The sequence below is a fragment of the Ammospiza caudacuta genome, chromosome 3 (assembly GCF_027887145.1).
Source record: "Ammospiza caudacuta isolate bAmmCau1 chromosome 3, bAmmCau1.pri, whole genome shotgun sequence".
NCBI classification, from domain to species: Eukaryota; Metazoa; Chordata; class Aves; order Passeriformes; family Passerellidae; genus Ammospiza; species Ammospiza caudacuta.
This window is the reverse complement of record NC_080595.1, coordinates 52,357,236-52,381,923: the sequence shown is the minus strand read 5'-3', so window position 1 is coordinate 52,381,923 and position 24,688 is coordinate 52,357,236. Positions and strand designations below refer to the sequence as shown.

General features: G+C 40.9%; 1 protein-coding gene across 1 annotated transcript in view; it reads left to right on the top strand.

Annotated features, from left to right (window-relative positions):
• UTRN (utrophin) overlaps nt 1-2,755 on the top strand; it is a 341,981-nt gene extending 339,226 nt beyond the window's left edge. The window contains exon 76 of the mRNA XM_058801643.1: nt 623-2,755. Coding sequence (XP_058657626.1) covers nt 623-631 — 9 coding nt within the window. The 3' untranslated portion in view covers nt 632-2,755. The remainder of the gene's footprint in view (nt 1-622) is intronic.
• The last annotated feature ends 21,933 nt before the right edge of the window (nt 2,756-24,688 follow it).

The following is a 24,688-nucleotide window of genomic DNA, read 5'->3' as shown; positions in this document are numbered from 1 at the left end:
CAAAGTAGAGCAAGTGAAAAGTTCCATTAAAGCAAAGGGGCTGGGGTGGGTTTTGTCGACATTCTTCTCTAGAGGTCTGTCTGGGAGCTAGACTGATACAATAGGAAGGCCAGATTCCAAAATATCAGAGGCAATAGAAAATTTCTACTAGGTCAGGCACTGCCACAGGTGTTATGGCTCTGCAGGTCTGTGTTGCTATCCAGATGGAACCAGCTTGCATTTATTTAAGCCAATTGGTTTAAAGCTAGCAGCAGCTTGCAATATCAAAGCTGGTTCTTGCAAAGATATCCATATGTCCTGGTGCCTACAGCTCTGCTTTCAGGAGCTGTGAGCACCAGTGCACAAAGATCAGGAGCCACAAAGCACCTTATGCATTAAACTGTCTGCACTGAATAGGCAACCACTTCAACAAGGACTTTAAACACTGCAGTATTGTCAGTTTAGATTTCTTTTAAGTATTTGCCTCAGTTATTTGCTTGATCTCGGGCCAATACATGTAAATTTTTAACATAGGGGGCTTTTGTAAGGTGACATCACAGTCCTGGGCTGACTGAGCCCAGAGCAGGTAGAAGTTTCTGTGTGTGCTGACTCCTGGTACTGATGGTGTTTCTCATCCCAACAGGCCATGTGAGGTGTTCCTTGGGATGTCAGCAGTGCTTGTGGCACACAGCACAGCCCTGTCCTGCCTCTGCCGGCCGCGCGTTCCGCTCATCACAAACCTGCACGGGACCCCAGACACGCCGTGCGCTCCCACCGCGTGTTCCACTTGAAACAGTTCAACACTGAATACCCAAAGAAAAGGATGTTGTTTTTATAGTATCTTTTTTTTTTCCTTCTTCCCTTTCTATGCAACTGTAAATTAATGAGCAGTGGAATATTTGTCACTGATTTGTATAAATATACAGCCAGGGGAAAAGGGGCAGGGGCTTTATATACGTTCTTTTTGATAATCGTAAAGAGAACTGCATAAGAAGTTTGGAGCAAAACGTTATGTTCATACATTCCTTTCAGCTCTTTGCTTTTGCATTGTAAAGTACCTTTAGTTGTATTCTCACACATGTAATATCCTGTACTGATTATTTGTATGGTAACCATATGACCACACAGATTTCAGAATATCCTTGCATCGTTTTCAGCATTGCATATGAAGTTCCCATAATATGCATTATTGTTACTGGTTAACAACAATTATCATTAGGCGCAAGATACAATATTTTAATTCAATAAAACAAGGTAAACTCTCATTTCAAGTAATAATTAGCATCCTCATGTACCTAAGTGGTATTTTTAACTTCCTTTTTGTTATTTCCAGACAACACTCCATTTGGAGGATTATTTTTTTAAGCTTTGCTTTACTTTGAATCAGGAGATAGCTAAAAAGAGGACTTAGATAATAGCTTAAGTTGGTTTTAGTAAGAACTAAGTTAGTGTAATCCTTCCCAACTTTGTTCAGAGACAAAGCTTTGCTGTTCCCTGCTGGGCCAAACTTGCTTCAAGTTTTGGAATTTACAGTCTATGAAGTGAAGCTCATTTCTGTGAGATCCCTTTCTTTTATCTGCCTCTTGGAAGTGAAGAGACAATTAGAAAGCCCTTTCCAATACTATTAGCAACAGAACTTTTTCCAGAACTGCAGTGCACGTAGATATTATCATTTGGCATTGTAATCTTGCAGATCATCCTTATCTTTAAGATAATTTATTTATTTTATTACTTTTGATAAGGATAATTGTGGGAAAGTATGTTACTGATCCTCTGATCTCCAGTTTAAAGATTATCATCAGAGATTTTAATGCCTTCACAGAGTTTACAATGCTGCATGGACACTTGCTTTAATTCTAGGACATACCTTGAATTGGTAAAACTGCATGCAATACCTTTCATGTACAGTCAAGAGAAACAAAGCTGTGTTGTTCTTAATTATTACTGAAGGAAAAAAACCCTTATCTTAAAATGGTATTGAAAGAGGTGTAAAATTCTCTTCTGCTACTAAAAAAATGCTAGGGGACATTAAAAGCGCAGGTCAGGAACTTCTAGTGGCTTTGTGAAGTTTTGCCAGCCAGACTGTCCTGCACCCACAGTATTTACTCCTGAACTGCTGCTGCTCAAGGAGTGATTCAGGCACAGTGTTGACCACCTTCTGCTGTTGGCACCAGTGCCAGTTCTTTCTGAACGCTTTGGCAAGTTATTTAACCACTCTGCCTCTGTTTTCCCATCTGTAAAATGGGGATGATAGTCCTTACCTCTCAAAGGTGATGTAGATTTGGCATTTCTACAGAGCTTTTAAGATGCTAAGTATTAGTCTTGAGCAAGTGGAGCAAAGCTATCAAGGTGAGAAGAGAAGATGCTGGCTCCTATTAAAATGTAATGTAGTTATTCTGAGAAGAAAAAACCCCACATTTTACAGAAGAGGAAAACCATGACCACCTTTCTACCTCAGACCTATCTTCATAAGTAGTATTGGAAATAGCTTTACATTCTGTTCTCTGCAAAGTACTTGGCTTTTATCAAGCTACATAATTCTCTAGGTGAAGAATCTTTTAAAATACTCCCAACATAAGTATAAAAAGAAATCAGTAGTGAATTTGGTGGACTTTATTTTTGTTCTGAATATGAGGTTATGTATAAAGTTGTTTTTCTGCCTGTGTTTGTATGCATCCTTTGTCCTCTGCTGCCAAGTAAATGCTGCTTCAAACACTACATTGTAACATTCTTCCTCTGAGACTATAATAAATAAAAGGAATATATATTGCAGTAACATGAGAAAAAGTATGGAGTTCTTCCAAATTTTTGGGCTTCAGGGATGGCACATCTCATTGCTAAATGCTAAAAATTTCATTCTGAAGATTACATGAGCAAGCTGTGGTAGTCAATTTCTATGTCCTAGTTATGTCTCTGTGTGGTTTGAGTTTATATAAACGAGATTAAGCAATATTTTTTTTCTTCATAAATCTTGCATATTTTCTCTAGTTTTCCATCTTGAATGATTTTAGTCTAGAATCCTTCTCAGTTTCATGACAGGTAGTAAATCTGTTAGCTGAGAAGCAGACTGCCTTTTTTTTATTTTAAATGTTCTGTATATGTATTACAGAACAGCAATAATGCATGAAGCTCTGTCAAATAGGAGAACTGTGAATTAGTCTTCAGGTTTTTGGTGCCTTTCGTCAACATACAGCATTAGGTAGCTGCAGCACAAAGTAGAAAATATACTTTCTGACTTTCAGGTATTTGCATGAATGCAAGTTATTTTAATGACTGTGTTAGAATTGCTACAGTTAAAGGAGAAAAAAAGTGCAAAGTCCTAACAACTTTGTTTCCTTATCATAACAGTTGGCACTGCTTTAGTTGTTGGGTTTTGTTTGGGTTTTATTTTTAAACTCTAACAAATGCCAAACATAAGTGTCAAAGTGATGACCTTTTCCCTCAGTTTGTGAAAGGATGATTAACAAGTAAGTTGTAGGGAAATGCCATTATTTAAGTGATTCAGGAGTTAGCAAGGATTTTAACTACAGAAAAAATAATATATGAAGTCAAATTAAGTCCTGTATTTAGAACAGTAAATGTGTCTTAAAATGAAGAGACTACTAGATTAAAGCACGTATCAAACCAGACAACCTGTCATTAAAAATAAAACAAAAACATTTTAGTTATATTTTTGTAGAGTAGGAGGCAGCAGAAGAGAGAGGTATGGTTCAGTATCAGGGGCTGACTTAGGGAATAATTTCTGCAAGTGCTCCTGTCCACAAGTTGCACCCTGTGTACCTCGATTGCCAAGGCAGCAGGCACCAGAGTTCTGTGACGCTGCCATCTGTAAGGAAGGTACTCAGCTTAAAAAGTCATCCTTCAGTGCTGTGCCACAAAGGTCCTGGCCCTTGACATGGGGAGCAGAATGGCACCCACTTCTCGCCAGCCACAGGGCTGCTCTCAGGAGTGCTGGGGACACTGTGGCCACCTCTGGTCCCTCCATGCACAATGCAAGGGCGAGCACTCCCTCCCTTCTCCACCCAACCTTTACCTTTAAGCACTAACCAGCCTCTTGTGCTGCTGTTTTGTCAGGCCCAATAAAGCCAACCTGATAGCTTTCATGAGAAGGATTATGTCTGAGTCTAAAATACACATCTATGCAAAACATCAGGAGGGACATCATCCTGCACAGCCCAGAAGGGATGGCATTGGATGATAGCATATTAGTTTAAATTCTCATTAGAAAACACCCTTAAGCTGTATTATTAACATGTCAGTTCATTTTCTCAGAGAAGATGCAAGATTGATGCATCTAATTAGAGGGTAGAAATCCTTCTGCTATTGGGGCTTCATCTTCAGGGGAACTTTCACAGGGAAACAATCATCTTAGTATGGGTGGTATTATTTCTTTTTATACCAAGAGAAAGGGCTCTTCACATGTTCAAAGCCAAGACAGTTGATGAGATGCCAGCCCTGCTAGGTCAGAAATACTGGACACAGACCATCAGTATGCACATGACAATTTGTGGCGCTTCCTTGTCCTAGGTCAGGGGTTCTGTCCTCTCTTCTGTTATTTCTACAGTTGGAGAAAAACCAACCACACAACCAACCAAGAAACAACCCCAAAAGCCCACCAAATGACAAAATTTAAAAGCCAAACAAACCTAAATTCAGCCAAATTAAAAATGTATTATTGTAATAGGCAAGTTTTCGATTTATGCAGAGAACCAGAATAGTGTTTTAAGCATTTCCAGTACAAATTACCCCTTGGGAAAGAAATTGTTCATTAGATATATATTTTTTGTTCTCTACTTTAATATGGAGTTTCCCTAAGAAAATCCTTGATGAAGGTTTTTTTTTTTTTTTTTGCACCACTGCAAAACTGTAAAATGGATCCTGTCTCCTGTCATGCAGAAATGAAGATGTCATGCCATATGGCTGAGAATTCTGTTCCCACAACAACAGCAATAAAATCAGCCTTACAAATCCTGGCAAGGTGTAAATTAATAACAGTGAGGTATTAAAAAAAAAAACCAAACAACTGTAGTCATCAGCTGTTGTGTTCCTCAAACAGTGTTCTTGAGGCTGGAAAGGTGAAATCATTCTTGGTTCACATAGCTTTGGGAATGTATCATCTGTCTTTAGTGCCACTTTCATGAAGTGCCAGCAAAAATTTCAGTCCTTACAACTTTAAATTTTACATAAGAAAGAACAACTGTGTGTGAGTGGAGCAGCCACTTTCAGAAGGGGTAGGTGGTGTTTTCATCAGCTGCTTTTCTAAACACCTCAGACACCAGGAGTGGGCTGGCTCAGCTGATTTTCCCAAGCCTCTCAGCACTGCAGCACCAGTGCAGACAACACAAAGGTATCATTTAAATTGAAACCTGCTTATTAAAAGTGAGAATCCAGGAGAGCTGCACAGAACTACTAGCTGTGCTAGTCTTGAGTATATTGGAGAGAAGAAGAAAATGAAAAAACCTCACACATCACTTGAGCATTTATGCTTTGCTATCTGTCCTCTCTCTTGTCATCTCTGAATCTCTATTTACAGATTAACTATTCATGCTCTTGTTAGTCACTTTCTTTATGTAGCCAGATAACCAGACATTTTCAGTGTTTTTCTGACTGAGGGGGGTTGACCCTGACTGCATACCTGGTGCCCACCAAAGCCTCTCTATCGCTCCCTTCCTCAGCTGGACATGGGAGAGAAAATATAAGAAAAGCACATGAGTCGAGATAAGGACAGGAGAGATCACTCACCTAGCCAACAAATGAAGTTGTACACATTAATAAATAAGAGAACAGACAGAAGATACAATAGTAACTGCCACTGACAATCCACATCACTGATTTATATGCAAACGGGAGTAAAGAATGTTAAGGGTTGCCTAGATCCTCATTCTTGAAGAGTGAAGTGACATTTACCTTCTTCCAGTCCTCAGGATCTTCCTCTGTTTCCCATGACCTTCCAAAGGTAATTAAAAGCTGTCTTGCAATGATATCAGCCACTTCTCACAGCACTCCTGGGTATGCCCCAACACATCCCATGGGCAGTTTGTTCAGTGCATCCAGTTTGCTTAAGTGTTCCCTAACCTGATTCTTCTCCACCTAGCAGGATGTCTCCCTTGCTCCAGACTTCTGGCCAGGCTTACTACTAAAGGCTGAGATAAAAATGGGATTCAGTACCTCAGACATTCCTGTGCCCTTTGTCACCAGATCCTCTTCACCAGTGGGCTCACGTTTTCCCCAACCTGCTGTTTTCTGCTGCTGTACTCTAAGTCATTCTTCATGCCTTTTGTATCCCCTATCAGGCCTTGGCTTTCCTCACCCTATCCCTGCAGAACTGGGCAGTATATCTGTGTTCTTCTTGGTCCCCAAACAGGCTGAAGCCTTCTCTCCTGAGGCCCAGGATGCAATCCTGTTTTATTGCCTTAATCCCTTTGGAATCCTGAGCACTGTCATCTCATGGTCCTGTAGATACAGGGACCCTTAACCTTCACATCCCTTACCCATTCTTCCTGTGTGAACAGGAGATCCAGCAAGATCCCTCCTCTCACCAGATTCTCAGTCATTTACATGAAGAAATTGCCACCAGTACACTCTAAGAAATTTTCCCTCAACAATTAGCATAATTCTTGCATTATGTCCCAAAAAAAATCTTTTGCCAGAGAACTGGAATACATGAGTAGAGGACCTTTTAAACACAGATGCTTTGGTTGATTTTGTTTAGTACCTCTGAAAGTATTTTGGTGAGCAGTTGTGAGAAGTCTAATGAATGGCAGCAGTATACCCAGACAAGTGAAAACATCCAGCTGTATTCTGTCTCTCCAGTGCCAGCAGCCCCTCTGGAATGGAAAGTGTAGCTCTGACCTACTTGCTTTCAACAGACTATAATTACAGCACTTATCAATTTTCTATAAAAATACAGACGTGAACAAATAGAAAACCCAAGTGGCTGAAACAGAATAACAATGTTATTTCATCCCCTAAATCCCAGTTGCTGCAAAGATGATGCTTGTAGGCTCAAAAGTAAAACCAGTGAAATGACAGTAAACTATCAGAATAACAGTTGAGTTTATTATGAAGTACAAGCCAGGCTTTATACACAAACAAAGAGATACCACAGTGTTTGTCAGTCTGCTGCCTAGACTAGTAATTTCTTCCTCCCTAAAATGTCTGCTTGCTTGCTGTGACAAGAAAATTAGTGATAGCTTTAGCAGAAGAGGATTATTCTGACTTTCAAACTCATCTGATTTCTCAAAGTGCAGACTGTGCTATGCATTTGATGGCAAGGGGCTGAACTGTGTGTCCAAAGCTGGACCCAGCACCCCAGTGTCCCCAAATAAAGGGGAATAGCCATTCCCTTTGATTAGTTTTGTTAGGACACCCTCCCTTTGCTGCCAGAGTACTCTGCCTTAGGACAACACAACCATCCATGGAAAAGGCAATAGGTGATAGATGAGGTTGCAGACTTCCAGGTTAACCCACTTAACTCAGAGCTTGGTAGCATTTGGCAAATTCTTCTGATAACTATTCACATTCTTGTTACTGCAGACATTTTGGGTCTCTTCTCCTGCAAATCACAGCACTTGTAACACTATTTAGAAAAATGAGATTAGGGGATAAATATTTCCTAACATGCCACTTTCATTTAGCTGCTCTTCTTGTGGAAGAATGCCTTGTTTTCCCAGGCATTGACTCATATGTGGGTTTGATTGACTTCTTTCCTTCACATGCCCAGAGACAGTCAACCTTGGAGCATGAAAAAGCCAAAAAACAAACCACACCTAGTGTTTTAATTACAAATTATATAAGCTTGTCAATGTTGCTGCACACTTTGTTACTTAGGACATCTCCTGTACCTTAGAAATTACTCCTGAGTAGACAAAACCAGCACACGTTCCATTTCTCTGCCCAAAGCAAGGCTCCCACTGAAAGCTTCTTGGAAAGTTTGACTTAAAATAACAACTTGATGAATGGGACAATGTCATTACACACAACCAAGTTACACTTCTTAAAGGCTGATTATAAATACCCTCAAATGTCACCTCTTCTTGACACTGCTGATTTTATGGCTCTTTAAGGTTAATATAAACTAATCCAGAAAAAAAAAATCCATCACAGCTTTCAAGGATCTTTGAAAAAAACATCATTGTGCATACAGAACCTTAGGCCTGTCAGCCTTGTTTGCAGTCTCTGCATTTATTTATTAGCTTTTAACCCAGTTGCAAAGAAAAGAGAAGTTTATAGTACATCTGTTTCCACAGAGATTGAATAAAATATGGCAGTTTAGTTAATGAGAGTATTCTTTCTTAATCTGTTTTTGCTTGGATAGCTGACATAAATAGATGATTAAGAAAAACAGGGGGTTTTATTCCTAGTTTCTAGTAGTGGTAATATGTTCCTCTCAAACAAAATGTACCTAGCAAAGAGTTAAAATACACGATGTGATTAAAACCAAGATATTCCACACCCATCTACTTTTTGTCCTAGACTGGCAGAAATGATAAGGCAAAAATCAAAAATATTAGTTGTTGTCATTTCATTACAAAGGTTCTATTATCATTACATTGCAAAGGTTCCATATTGCTAGAGTTTTGTACCTCCTTGATATTTCCCATAGGCAGCTCCTCTAGGCACTGACCCTCCCTTGCCCTCACAGCAGGCACTGACTCCAGTTCCCCTCAGCCAGCCAATCCACTCTTCTATAGCACTCTGCTGATCGGCTACAGCTGTGGCCTCTTAACATCGGGCCTGCTCCTAAGCCTTAATAATTAACCCAGCTGCAACTCTTTAGGGGGTAAGATTACTTCCTATACTACCTTTATTTTCTTATATTGTATCCCCCTAGAATTAATACTGTAATGAAGCAGATGTAAAAAAATCAGTCCTAAGGACTGCCCTTCCAATGAGAAGTGCCTCAATTAGCAACATCAAAGATAACGTGGCATTACTTCAGTTATATGAATACATAGATATGGTATATTATACTTTTATTTATCCACACACTGGAGGCAACTGTGTATGAAAGGACAGGATTATACCAGTGAAAATTTAATAAACATTTATGAAAAATAAAATAAAATGCAAAGAAAAAGAAATCACAGCTGGCTCCCACACCATCTGCCTTGGCATCTCCCTGGGGCCCACCCCTCCCTATCCAGGGCAGTCTCCCCTCTCAGGAGAGGTGCTCCTGGCTCCTGAAGGCTCCCACCCCATCAGGCACTCCAAGGCCTTGTCTTCCCCATCAAGGAGCAAGGCGAGAATGGGGATATCCCAATTTAGGCTCCCCATCCCCAACCTGCGGCCACTTAATATTCTGGTTCAGCAGCACTCCAAGAGGAAAGCTGTGTTTATCTGGGGGGTATTAGCAGCATAATGGTGGTAATTAAGTAATAATCACCTTAAAAATGTGCTCTTATCTTAGAGCTTGAGAAAGAGCAGAGACTGAAGGCCGGGGCTATTATCTCCTGCTTTAGCTCCAGGGAAGCAAGCACCGAATAAGTGTTCATATCAAAGTCAGTAAATAATTTGGCCAATTACCTATTCCCACATCACCGCTGAGGTTTCTTGATTGAAGACTGCAAACATTTATGTTTAGCCTTCAGCTTAGTATTTAGAGTGCCATATAAGAACTGAATTGGCATTAAAAATTTATCCCCGAGTTACTGCAATACAAATAGAAAAAAGTCAATGCAATCAGTATTTATGTCTCTGTGAGCATGGACTTGTAAAAAACACTTCTGTGTTATCACAAACCATACATACAAGCACAGGGTCTATAATGGAATTAATTGCCCTTTCAGTTCCCCAAACACCTTGATTTGGCAGGGTGGAGGCAAATTGAATAAACATGTTAGTACAGCTGATAAACTACTCATTTTAGAATTACAGCAAGGCATTTCAATATGCACTGAAATAATGAGTTTTCTAGACATTTTCTTACTGCTATCCTTCTCTCCCAAGAAGCCCAAAAAATGTTTTGGGAGTAGATGGGCAGCTCTTTTCACTTCATCTCTCCTGCAGCGCACAAAGGGCAGAGCACACTCACTCTGTGCCAGTCCAAGTGTGTGCCTTGGAATGACCTCTCCTCCTTCCCTCTGGTATTTCACCAGCACTATATTATACTGCACATACCTTTAGACAGAGCCAAGGAATAGATTTGGCAACCCACTGTCTCCCTATGACATTTGCAAGAGGCTTAAGCAGATTTAAAATGAATGTATCTGCAAAGGTGTCAGCAAAAGCCAAATTTCAAGAAGCTAGATTGCCAGTGAGTAGTTAAATACATTCCAGGCCAGAAATTTGCCTTGTTGTCAGCAGACAAGAAAAAAACTAGGATCTCCAAGAAAAAACAAAATCAAGTTGAATTTAAGGTAACTCAATGGCACTGATATGACATTAGAGAGACAGACTTCTCAGAGATGCTCTTTCTGCAAGGATTCTAAAAGCAGACCTGCAGTCTAGGTGTGGGTCCTGGCTGCTTAGGCACTAAGAACTTGCCATCTGTGGCTGCAGTTTTTCTATAAGGACACTTCCTAATGATAAATTAATTTCTTAGGTATTGAATTTCTCAATTAAAACCCTTTGTATGGAAATAATATTTATAAAAAAACACCCCAAACATACAAAAAGCCCACACAAAGAACTATACTTACAAGATTAAATAATCAGCAATGTAGGGCCCAGACTCTAAAACTGCAGTTCTCAAACACTCTACCTTTGCCAGAAGGCAGAATTTAAGATTCATATCACAGTATAGACATGTTCATGTCAGGAAAAGAAAAAGGTTGAACCAAGAAAAATCTAAAGAATGCTTGTGGAGTGCTTTAGCCCTCAACTTTTTAGACACCTTGCCCTATCTTTTGCAAAAGCTCTGTAAGTGTTTCTACCTGTTAATGATCCCCCTCTCATTGGTAGTGCATTCATACTCCTGGTGTTCTCTCCAAAGTTGGTGACACTGAAAAGATTTTCTTAAGAAATTAATCTCAGAAACTTTATATTTCCACTTTTTTTTTCTTAGGCTGCAACTACAGAAGGATGTTTGACAGTAATTATGACCTCTGTCTTTCTGAGAGATTTTTATTCTTATCACAATGACAATGGACCCTGCTGTCCAGGGTTAGCAATCTATGTCACAGCATTTACAGAATATTTCAAGGGTAAGCACTTAATTATAAAGAGAGCAACTGGGTAAGGGCTTAACCAAGCAACTTAAAGAAATGAATGATGACGATTTAAGACTTTGCTAAATTTAGCAAAATTTTCTACTAGCTATTTTCCTACAGCCCGTTTTCATGTGGTACCTTGTGCCATTAAAATATATTAATACAGATTACATTTGTATGACAAAACAGTCATCACTCTAAACATCAACAACCATCAGGCATTCTTTTCTAACAGAAACAACTTCTGAGAAAAGTCACTTTGTTCAAAAAACAAAATCTAAACCAAAAATTCATCAAATGCAAAGTATGAAGAGTTCAGACATTCATAGAAAAAAATTAATGCCACTTCAGTCAAGAGTCTACTACTATCCACTAAACAATCTCTTCTTGTCTGCATTGATTTAAAGCTCTCTTTTATAAGTTAACTGTTCCCTAGCTCGTGTGTCTCACATAAACTGACTCGGATGTTTATGTTGCCATCCATGGTGCCTTTTCTAACTGTGCACTACCAAGGAACACCAAGATTAAAGCACCAATTAAAGGACTGGAGCATCTCTCCTACAAGGAAACCCTGAGAGAGGCTGGAATTATTCAACCTTGAGAAGAAGGGCACCAATGTATATAAATATCTGATGAGAGGGTCCAAAAGCACAGAGCCAGGTTGTTTTCACTGATGCTCAGTGGCAACACCAAGATCAATGGGCACAAGCTCAAACACAGGCAATTCTCTCAGAACATCAGGAAAAATCTTCTTATTATGAGAGTCTCCAAGTGCTGTCAGAGGCTGCCCAAAAAGGTTGTGATGTCTCCATCCCTGGAGATATTAAAAGCTGCACAAGTTCTCGGTGGCACTGCTTGTGTGGACAGGGGGTGTTGGATAAGATGACCTCCAGAAGTCCAACCTCAACCACTCCATGAGTCTGTGAAAGTGTCTTAAGATTAAAAGCTTTTGTAGTTAGACTATTGGAAGGCTTTGTGCTACAAATAAGCCTTTGTACACAGTTCAAAAATAGTGAAGTATGAAAAAAATCACATTGGTCAATGAAGCGCTTCTAGAAAGAGGCAGGCAGTCCTTTCTCCAGCTATTTAAATTACTGCACCAGCTTTCTAATAAATCTCCTTCGCCTTACCTTCCTGACTTCATAGAGCAGGAAACAACAGCTTTTCAGCCCTTATCTTTCTTGCTCTTTACTCATGGAAAGTCTTTGCCTTCCTTTTCACTAGAGCAGATACTGGACATCAGTGTATGTTGGGATGGAAGCAGTATCCAAGAGTGCCAAAGTTACAAAATTGCTGGTATAATTTTCATATAGCCATTTGTATTTGGCATGGAGAGCTTTATTCAGATTTATTTTTCCCTCTGTACTGCACAGCCACCCAGCTGGTGGCTCACTGTGTCACATACTCATATTTCACCACTAGTGACAGTGAGGCACACTCTTCCAGCCACTTCTCCCTCAGCCATTCCAAGTGCAGCCAGAGCTCCTGTACCCAGTTACTCCTCTGGAAATAATTCAGGAATACATAAGAGGATGGCAGTACAAAAAAAAAAAAAAAAAACCAAAAAACCCCCAAAAACCAAAAAACCACAAGAACAAACAAACAAAAAAACCAAGCTAAAATGCTTTCAGTTTTTGAGAAAGTCTCTATAAGCAAGATAATGAAAGTATAAAATCTGAATAAAAGCCTCAATTCCTACTCCAACCTCTACATTGCCAGTTTTGTGTTTCAGTATCAAATTGATGGACAGACACTGTGCTACTGCAGAATGAAACTAAGATTACTGTTCAGTCAAGCAGTTTCTCCTCTTCCAGGAAGCCAGGTCCCTGCCATAGGGACACTCTTTCCTAGGAGGGAGGGAGGGAGGCATCTCAAGGCAGTACCAGACCAAAGCCTGAGGACATCAGCAGCCTTGTGCAATGCCCAGCTCAGCTGGACAAAACTGAGTAGTTTGAGGGTCTCCTTTTCACCTGGGCCCCACAACTCTTCAGCAGAAAATCTTCCTTTGCAAAGGCTCAGCTGGGCCCTGTCTGAGCACCCTGCCTCCAGCTTACAACCAAGATGCAGCTCACAATGAATTCTATTGAAAGGGCTAGCGGGAAATAACAGCACCATGCACACAGAGCTGTTGCTTTCCAAAGATGTTGTAAATTAAATTATTCCATTTTAAGTCACAAGCAACCTCTGAGTTCCTCCTACTCTTCTCCCTGGTTGTAAAAACAAGCCAAACCCCAGAAGATCACTCAGCAAAAAAATGTAAGAAAAGGTTCTTTAAGTTGCACTCCTGCTGTGCTATTGGGAAAAATTAGTATCAGGTTAAGCCTCAGGCATTTCCAGATTTGCCAGTTGTGAGCTGCAGCTCTTTTAAATAAAGATAATAAAACCACAAAGGGTCCACTGAAAAGGCTACTCCCCAGCCTCTCTAGTGCAAACTGAGAACTGTCACTGAAGCACCTGCGCTGCAAATATCCACATTCACAATGGAAAGGAGCCAAAACTCAGCGCTCTTTGACTGCCATGGGAGTTTTAAGAGGGTTCAGACCTGATTGCTACAGTACTGTAAATTAGAGGCAGTCTCTTGGCTTTCGCCATTAAAAGTTCACAGCTATGAGTGCTCCCAGAGTGGCTTTGGTTTCAAGAGCGTCAGACTCAGAGTAGTTCTTACCACCTCTTTATTTCAAGCCAGAGGGTTTTTGATTTGGGTCTTCTTGGATGTTTTTGAGAAAAATACAATATTCCTAAAACACTTGATTTGTTATCAAATCCCAACTCCTAGCTATAAATCTAACATGATTTGATCTGAGTACAGCCTATTTAGTCTATCTCTATTGCTAATAAAGCCTGAAAGGAATCAGTTTTTGCCCTGCAGCAGCAGAAAATCTCTGGATCCCCCAACAGTTTATCATCTACTTTTGTAATTTCATCCTGTGAGAGATCAGGCAGCTACCAAAAACAGAGCCCTCTGGTACATTATTGAACTTTGCAAATCATTAGTGCTGGCATCTAAAACTACAAAGTACCAGCAGCCATAGTGACAAACAACACAAATTTACTGCAGCCTGAGAAGATTATTTTCAGCTTTAACTTGAATGTTTTAAATAAGGGCTATTGCAGCAGGCAGTACTTACCTTCTGTCTCTCTAAGGTGAAGGGAAGAATCACTGCTACAGGGACACAACCTCTCTCTTCTCTTGTAATCCCTCCCAAGGCATTCCAGACTGGGCTGTTCCCTCTGTTTTCCCCCAAAGTCCTTCAGACTCCATGGCCATCATCCTCCCCATCCCTCAGTAGGGCAGAGACCCATCTTACAGCCATCATCAACCCCACCCCCCAGAGGGGATGCTCATGTAGGAACCAGAGCAAAGAAAGAGCAAAAGTGAAGCCGAATTGCTGCTCCAGCAAGCACAGCTGGGCAATAGCTGAGCCATCCCCGCTGGGCTCAGCTCAGCTGCCCTCACCCAGGGCTTGTTTGAACCTCAGCAGCTCTTCTCTGCTTGCAGTATTGCTCCTGTCTTTGCTCCTCTCTAACAATTTCTTTTTTTGTAACAAAGGGTTAAATTTTTTTGCAGTAGCCAGGAGAGGACCTGGCTGTGGGGGTGTGGCCAGGACCCAGAGTTTTTTTGGTATGATCTCACCAATTGCTATGGCAGGGGAAGGGGACTCACTGTACCATCCAGGGAGAAGGGTCTTCCTTCTCTTATTAATATTGTTCATTTCTCATTGGTGTTCCCAGAACATTGTCCTAGCTCAACCCATGACCTTTTATGCTTCCAACAAGCAGTGGGGCTAGTGGGGGTACTGAATTGGAGAATACAATTCCTAAACCATGATACCTGTGTGCTCCTGGCACAACTTTGTTGTTTTCTGAGGGAGAGCTGCTGGCTGAGCTGCAGAGTAAAGCTGAATCCCTGCAGTGACTGAGGCAGAGGAGAGGTGTACAAACATCCTAGTTTTCATGTCTGGGAAAGCACATCTTGGTTCAAAACTCCTATTAGAGCACACCTCAGGGACAGCAAACCTTCTGCCTTTCTCAGCAAATGTCAGATGATTTTCCCACCCTGCTGGCCCTGCAGTCTCCTGTGTGCCAAGGGCTCCCAACCAGCAATGCCCACTGTAACATGGCTTCAGCTGCTCAAAGCTGAGCCCTAATTTTGAGAAGCTTGGTGATGGATTTGGTTATGTTTTATTTTATCTTTGATTGTTATTCTCCTGAGGGTTGCTTAAACGTGCTCCTAAGGGTTGCTTAAACATGTTCCTGAGGATGAGTTTAAAAGACAGCACTGAAGATAAAGACCTTCATGGATTATAATTTTAATTTAAATTCCACTGATCTAGATTCATTGAATATAGCCTAATCAAGTAAAACTTGTTAGCTGGGAGGTACAAATGACACGTGTGTTACATAAAGATATCATTTCATTTTTCACTTGAAGTCCGTAAATGTAAATTGTACATTTCTATTGGTGAAGAGATGAATAAAAATTACAAAGTTAATCTGAAAAATGCTCCAAGAAAACACGACACCCCTATCATCAGGTAAACTACATCTGACATACATTGCAGAAAAATATTTGCATTATAATATTCTCACATCCATGAGGACGGATGGGCTTTTTAGTGTTTCTTCGCTCCTCCTTGGGTAGAGACCAGCAAAGCCTCAGATGTGTCAGAAATGTTACAGAAGTGTTCTGAACAGGGAAAGACTGATCTGATGAGCTATTCCAAGGCCTGAATAAAGTGCTGGTTTAATATTTTTAGAAGCCCTGGGATGAGTTTATTTGCTGTGTCTGTTCCATGCTGTGCAGGAACCCAGGAGCCAGAAGTACATGCAAGGAACCAGATGAGGCCAGCAGACCCCACTGGTCTGAGAACTCGAAGCACACTATTCTGGTCACTCCAGAGCTGGAAGTATGTACCAGAGCTTGGGAAAAAAATTCAGTCTTTTCCAGAGCAGTAGATCCTCCTACTAGTTTTAACCAGCTGTTCCATGCTGTTAATGGATTCATAGATGCCAATGCACTTTGCATGTGTTTTTTTCAAAAGCAATAGCGTTTAGAAAGGAATATCACTGCATGCTACACTGTATAAGTAAAGACTTCTCATTTTATGTGAATTATTTTCTCTGTAGCTTAAAAGACCTCCCCAGTTTAAAATTTCGGGCTGAATTATTATTCTGCACTAATGAGATGCTCTTGCAGAACAGATGCAGATAAGGTTAGGTCAGCCTCTTAATTTATAAAACCCATTATTCAAGGATTTCTCACATAGGTATAATAGGTATTATGCTAGATATTGTATTAGATATGTGCTGAAATGTGGGTAGAAGAAATTTTTTGATTACTTAAAAGAGAACAAAGAGGAAGAATGGCTGAGTTGTCAGGTTGTATTTGGCCAACATTGGTTACCTTCTTCTCTTGGTTATTTATTGTGTATGAACAATGCGTTCTTACCTGTGTTTTGTCCTAGATGCCTAAAACTGGGAGCCTGCTGATGCCTAAAATGCTCTAGTCTAGAAATATCACATTTTGCAATCAGGTTGGTAAAAAAATTACATGTAGGCTTTGTGGTTAGAATGAGAAATTCCTGGATGATGAATGTGGACCAGTGCTCTACACAATAGCAGACAGCAAGGAGACAGCTGTGTGCTTGAAAGGAGTTTACTCTTCCTTGCTGAAAGCAAGGCAGTGCTTGGTGCCTCAGCACTCAGCACGGCTCTGGGGACATGCGGTGACACTCGTGCCACAGGGTCTGTGTGCCCAGGCCCATACCCAGCAGGGCACAGCAGGGTTGGTCTGTGGAAAGTGGAGATCCAGGGTTCCAAAACCTTAGCCTGGCAGGTGCTGACATCTCAGGAGTCAAACCCCAAGCAGCCAAAGTGCAGCAGGGGCTGTGCAAGGGAGGATCTCAGACAGAGACCTGCTGCAGCCAGATCTGCAGTGCCAGTATTACCCATGGCAGCAGTGCCTGCCTTCAGCAGAGCAGCTTGCCAGTCTCATTCTGATTAGGTGACTCCAGCACTGCTGCTCCTTGCTTTCACAGTGCTTGCTCTGCACAGACAGATGTACTACTTCTCTGCAAACTCAGGGAGGAAAGCGGGAAGAAAGTCCCCTCTTGTATTCCCTTGTCTCAGCAGTGCAAAACTGCCAGAGAGTGACAATTTGTCACACTGCCAGTAGAAGTCATCTGTGTTTCAATAAAAAATGCATTGCATTTTTAATTTTTAGAGAGGTACCATTATAAGTACAGACAAGAACCCCATATGATTTTTAAAAATTATTTTGAAGTCTGCAAATCTCATGCACCCTCTTCAGCATAGTTTTGTCCAGCTAGCAGGTGTCAGAAAATGTTACAAAGCCAAATTAAAGTACCAGGAAAAGCAAGAGCTGCACAACACCTGGAGTCCTCAGGTGCTCCTGTTGCATTGTTCACAGTGCCTTCACCAGGAAGCCAGATGTGATACTTTCTGGTAAAACCCAAACATTAGCTAGATGTCCCAGGATTTTCATATGGTTTCATCATACACATGTATCATCTTCACAGATACAAGTGAATAAACAGCAAAGCTCTTGTTTTCACTGTCTGGTTAGTGCTAGCTCTACTTAGTAATAGAAGTCATAGGACTGGTAAATATTTGCAATGTTTATGATAGAAGTCCTGCTTGCTCAGTGAGCATCAGAGTTAAGCCATATCCTTTTTGGAGAAACTGTGTTCATTTGGCTCCCTGCTGATGGGTTACACATACTCTGCTCCCTCGAGATGCTGATGATCCCTGCCAATAAGCTTTTGTAAATAGGATAAGGGTTTCACTGCCTCTGCATTCAAAGAACTCACAGGAATCACTTTTGGAACCACTATTTGTATGCAATAACTACAGAGCAAGGACTCTCATTACCCCTGGTTTTTAGATTCAGGATGATGTGGTTGGATAGTTGAGAGTTTTCATCTCTGCTTTGGACAGCATTTTGCCATTTCCTAGGAACCCTGTGCTGTGAAACTGTACCAATACTTATAAATCAGCAGTGACAGCTCTGCTGATGCTGACAGGATTGTTAGAGAGCTGCTGTGCATGTCAGTCACTTCCCTCTTCCATGTATTTTCTTACTGATGGAAGGACAGAATGTATACAATAAATGAAGTCACTCTTTGGCTGGCCCAACTAGTGACACTGCCTATACAGAAGGAGTTGTGAGAAAATACCTTTAATACCAGATAAAGCTGAAGGTTGTATTGATTGTCAATTACTTCATTTAAGTAAATTTGCAGAAGTCACTGCTGAATGTAAGGGCAACAACCACAGGGAGGGAGGTGAATTAACAGAACATGAGCTATAAAAATTGGTAGGCTGTTCAAGCCACTCTTGTTGGCATGTCTGGTGAACTGAGGTGTTAAAGAGTCTGATGACCCACAAGGTTAATGCAAATTACCACTTGCATATGATAAGGCTCTACCTTCCTGGTTCCCTAAAGCAAAGACTGCAAATTAGATTTACAGGTTAATATGTTTCTTCTTTAAACAATGTTCATGTAGAGATTATTTTGACTGAAATGATAGCTACAGAAGAGTTGTATAATTATCATTAAAAGTAAAAAAAAAAAAGGTAATTGTTTTTAAAGCAAGTCAAATTTGTGAAGAATATCCAACATAAGATTAATTTCAGGCAATTTTGTTCCAATTACTGGTATGTATTTAGAAAATATCTCCTCAAATTAGAATTGCTTTAGCCTCTCAGTTCAACTCCAAAACATTTTCCATGATAGCTTCACTTCATATTTTAATTGATTGCCAAATTATTGCAAGCTGTGAGATAATGTTGCAAGGCAATGAAATCAGGGAAATTGAACATTTAGAGCAAAGATGCTAGGTTTACTGAATTTTGAAGCTTGACTTATTTTTCTTGTTCTCCTGTAATTTCTTCTGTCATTAACATTCATATAGACTGGTGCAATTTTGTATTAATTCTTATTAAAATACCTTACATTGCTGAATATTTCTGTGACTTAGAGGCAGTTGCACTTCCAACCACAGTATGATTTCTTTCAGCCAGTAGATACATTGGTTATGAAAATTCTAACAGTTGTTTTTGGTTTCTGTTTACTTGACATTACATTTGTCAGAGGCGTCCAGGAAAGAGCTCCCAGCTTCTGCTCCATATGGGAACATGGTTGCTGCCATGGCACTGTGGAAGATGTCCAAACTCAGTCTTGTCCTGGCTTCACCAGTTTAATAAAACGAGTCCTAGTTGAAAATCTGCCCCCCCCCACCTTTGTAAATGGGATGTAGGGAACAGTGAGATTTAAGCTGTAGTACCTCTTCCCAGGCAGAGAGTAAACGAGGGAGGTTCCTTTCTCAAAGGTGATCAGCCATTGATGCAGGTTTGGATGCTCTGGCTCTTGCAGCGGCACTGAGCAGAGGGTGGTGATTAAACACTAAACATCAGTGCAGCGAGTTAGCTCCTTGAAATCAAGTTACAGCTGTGTGTCAAAACTACCTCACCTGTACAGCTGGTCTGAAACCTGCTTGACTGTGAAAGTACCACAAAAGGTGTCCCTGCATGTCTTGGTGTCAGCAGCAGTGCTCTGCTGGGCTTTGCTTACTACAAACAAAACAGCCATCAAAGCCTGGAGAGGGAATCTTAAGATTTGATTGTGTTCCCAGAGACTAGCTAATAATTTTTTTTTTTTTTACCAGAAAAAGGTGCTACAAACCTCACACCAAAACCCCGCTTTTACTTTCCTTTCTTTTCTTCTGAAAGAAGGATAAACAAAGGCCTGCCCACTTGTTGGTTTTCTTCTGACAGGACTTTGACAGCCTTGCACAGCTTATGCCTGTGTCTCAAGGTGTAATCCATCTACCCAACTTCAGAAAGCCAGTTATGGAAGGTGAAAAAATACAACTAGAGGAATCTAGAGGGGGAAAACAACCCCAACAATTTATTACCACAGTGTGGAACTGCTTATTGCAACATGCAGAGAAGTGGCTCCTTAGTCAGCCAGCTCTCTTTGTGTAAGGAAAGAGGAGGGGGATGGAGTTCTGGATCTCTATCAAAAAGGCCGCTGGAGGAGGCCTTCAGGGCCAGTTCTGCTGCTGAGTGTGCTTAGAAAACCCCAGTGCTGCTTCTCAGTTTTTGCATGTCCAGGATGCTGAGAAACGCAGGGGCACTTGTCCAGTACACTCAGTACCCCGTGACTTACAGGCACTTGTCTGTGAGCAAAGAGTGCACTTCTACTCTAGGACATTTTCTACATAAAGTCGTAAAATCCTTTTGCTTTCCAATGGCACATGTGGTGCAAGGGGGGAGGGAAGTGCCTCGTGTGTACTCAGGGTGTTAATGCAGGCAGCCTTTCAAGAGAAACAACCATCTCTGATGCCAGCAGCGAGGAGTGCCAGCCTCCAGTGAGACAGGGCAATGTTCCGTTCTGCCAGTCCTGTTTGGCAGCACAGCCAGGCTCTTCCCACACCCATCTCAGTGCACTGCCAGCACACAGGGCAGCTGGAACACCGCAGGCATTAATAATGCAGAGCAGCCCTACAAGAGACCCAAGCCACTGCAACGACGGGAAGGAACAACGTGTGGGAATGCAGGTCTGAGGCAATCAAGTGTCTTTGAATCTTTACAACAAGGATACTGTGATGAGGGGGGAAAATTAAATTTGCTTTAATCTAAAGAGGCAGTGCAAGTATTTACAGAGAATTATTCATAATCACATGTCACTGCATGATCTTTTCAAGCAGGAATCTTCTCCCATTGCTCTGTTACTGGAGAATTTCCAGAAGGCTACAGTTTTGAATTGGTCAGAATTACTTGAAGTTGTAGTTCTTTCCTTGACTTATGAATTAATTCTGATCACCAACTCAATTTATAAACTTTAACTTCTGAAACACTTTCTTCTGCAGTTCATTCCCCACAGTGTTCACCTGTAAGCCTACTTTATAAGTATATATATATATATATAAACAATATATATAATTCAGGGATTATTTTTTTGTCTCTTAACAGCCATCAAAAAATAATAAGTTTTTTTCTCTATTATGTGAAGTGTGATTTTCTGTTTGTGTAACAGGTCTTTAATAAGTACAATAAAAAAAGTATTCCTGAATCCAGTAACATTACAACAGCTGATAGCTGTATTTACTGTAATTATATAAAAAACAATGATTTGGATCACCACATGCTGACCTGGCTACTGTTAGTGACTCTGCCACATGCAAAGTCTCACCAGAGATTCATTTTGATGTTTTTCAAATTGACCTGAATTTTCATATCCATATATAACTGCAAGCACACAACTATTAACATGAAGGAGTTGGGAGTGCATTTTATCCAGTTCACATCATTAATTGCTAGGCTTACAAAAAAGTCTTTTATTGATACTCTTATGAGTTGTATAGAATATGTTCAGTAAAGAGTTGTTTGTTCCAGAAAGTTGGTGCAAAATTTTCACACTGCCTTAAAAATCCCTCAAACTCTAGACCTGATTTCATTTCTTTCCTTACTTTGGAGATCCTTCTAAACACTGGCAACACTAGCCATAGATTTAAAGTTTGCAGTTAAATTATTTTGTAGCTATCCAGTTTGTTCTATCCATTCCATCTGTTAAGCAAGTGTTTTATTTTTCTCTCAGAATGTTCTATAACTCTTGGAATTTTAAGGATTTCATTATTTTTAGTGTAGTAAAAATAATGGACCATATGAAAATGCATTCACAAATGGATATCACAAAGGATGCACAGTGTGACACACGTTTCTTGGAGTGGCTCTCTGTGGCCTGTGTTGAGCCTAGGATGCCCTGCTGTTTTTACCAGATGTGACTGATCACTGAAATAAATTACAGCAGCAGATTCTCTGTTTTCTGAGGTCCTGAAATGGAAACTGCTGTAATACATGGAATTGGGTTAGGTCGTGCTTCCTAATGTTAAACTGAGTGGCAGCCCCTCTGAGATGGCCCTGTCCTGTTAATTCATTGGATTATCCCAAAACAAAAGTGCTGCTCAATCTCCCAGCTGACTTTTGTTTCCCTGAGGAGATTAAGCAGCAAGTAGACAGTGACTCACATACTGAGAAAACTGCCAAAATATCCAAGTGCAGACATAAAAATTCTGCATAATACCTGACTTCAAATTAAACATGCAGACATGCTGGGGAATTCAGATTCAGAGTACAAGTGGAGAAATTTCAGGTGAGTTTAAAAAGTCATTTGAACTGATGCTGTTAGCAGTTGATCTAAATTACCTGTAATGATTTACTGTTAATTTATCCTAGACAAAACCAATGTTTGCCACCAAAGGTTATGGAAGGAAGAAGTTTGTTTTTTTTTTTTCTCCTGTTTCTTTGCTGAAGGAAGCTTTTCTGCAGGACAGATGGAGACTTTTTTAGACTCCTCTTTCTGTCTTTTCTAGTTCACTCCTCAACATATTGAATAATTTTGGATTTTGCTTTTTTCTAATGGGGCCTCTGGTGAGCGTAATATGATAGCAATATGAAGCTGCTGACTGTTAATTAAGAAATCATTAACATGGGGTTTTAGGGAATCTCAACTATTTTAACGAGCCCCCCTGTTGATTCTGGGCACATACTGCCTCTTGGTTTCCTTTTTTGGAAGACTGTAGGAAAATTCCTATCCAGTTATAACTGACCTTTAATTTTGTCCTGGTGTCTGGGGTGTTAATATTTGATCATGGATGTGCTACCAATAATTGCAAAGGAAAATGGTTGATGGAAAAGCTGACAGCTGTTTACAGCAAATCCTAATGGTGTGTCCTAGATTAGCAGAAAAGCTTGACACATTGATGTTTAAGTCTTTTTTCATGAATGTTTCATAACTAGCAGTAATAAGTCTTTGTACGTCAATAATTTTCTACTTGATCCCTCTGATTTTTCTTCCAAATTAAGTCACATTCTCACTTGCACTATCACCTAAATGCCAGATGCTCAAAGCCATTTAGGCATTTCTGTGCTGCGTGTCACGCCACAGCAGCCTTTGGAGTGTGTGGGTTTTGCAGCAGAACTCACGAATGTGTCCTGGGTGGATTGGCTCCTGGGGACATGGGTAGGCATCCTGGGAAGGAGTACATGGGTGCAGGGAAGGAGCACATGGATGAAGGGAAGGAGTACATGGCATCCAGGGAAGGAGTGCATGGCATCCAGGGAAGGAGCACATGGATGCAGGGAAGGAGCACATGGATGAAGGGAAGGAGCACATGGATGAAGGGAAGGAGTACATGGCATCCAGGGAAGGAGCACATGGATGCAGGGAAGGAGCACATGGCATCCAGGGAAGGAGCACATGGATGCAGGGAAGGAGCACATGGCAGCTGGTGTGGGGGGCATAATGGGTGCCCAAGCAGCCCAGCAGAGCAGATGTAGTGGAGACACACGTGGCTGAAGCCTTGCTGGGCTGCCTGGCTCATGGATGAGTACCGCTGTGAGCCTGGCACCAGAGATCTGATCTCCTTCGCCCTAGAAGCCAACATTCCCTCTTTGCTTGTGGCCAAGCACCTCATGCTTTTTGTCGTACTAGTGGCTATGTCAGGCTGCAAGGAGGGCTGGTGGCTCCCTAAAGGCAGGTGAGATGGTAACTTCAGTGACTGATACTTGTAATGGCCCCAGGCAGTGCAGGAAGGAATAAAGCCCATCCTGACACTCACCTGAAAGCACCCCCTGCACCCCTCCTGGTGAGAGCTGACAATTCCTTGTGCAAGATACAGGACACTTCATAGTGCAGGATGCAGGACACTGAGCCTCTGCTCTGCTGGACTCCTGGTTGTTCACCCTGCTCCAGCAAGTCACTGACAAAACACATGGTGCTTTTCCTGGGAGACTGGAGCTGTACTTGCCTTAAAATCATTCACAAGTTTTTTTGCTACCTTTAAAATAGCGCTCCTTTTCCCCTGTAGCAGGGGAGAGGAGCCTTTTTCCATGCAGTTACTGTGCTGTCTTCCATGGCAGTGCTTGCAGCTCAGACCTTGTGACAGAAGAACTGCAGTTAGGTCTGTAACCATAATGCCACCTATAGTGAGATTTTTTTTTTTCAATATAGCCCTTAAATCTTCAGATTGAGTATTGCAGCTTCCATTTGCTAGGAAGACACCTTCCCAGGCTCAAAACTCAGGATAAAAAACCTGAGACTTCGGATCCCAAAGTGCAATTCTTACTTTCTTTATTACCAAAATACACAATTAATTATTTTCAGACATTTTTTATGACCTTGTACAGGATAGTAGGTGCAGCAAGTGGCTTCTGAATACTTAAACTGTCATTAATTATTTGCATGTCACGTACTTGTGAATGTGGAAGTCCAGGTGGTAGAACAAGAGACAATAAATGAGAAAGTGCTTAGCCTGAAGACTGAAACTCATCATGGGACTTACTATGTGAACCAAAGCTGCAGCAAATAGGTCAACATACTTTCAACACAGTTGGGCTTTGTTAGTCAAATTTAAAAGAAACTTTCCAAACAAGTGGCTATTTATAGCACATAGAACTTTAACTGTAAGCTCCTGTTGCCCCAAGTATGTTAATTTTTCTTTTTCAGTTTTCATCTTGTCCCCAGTTTCTGATTA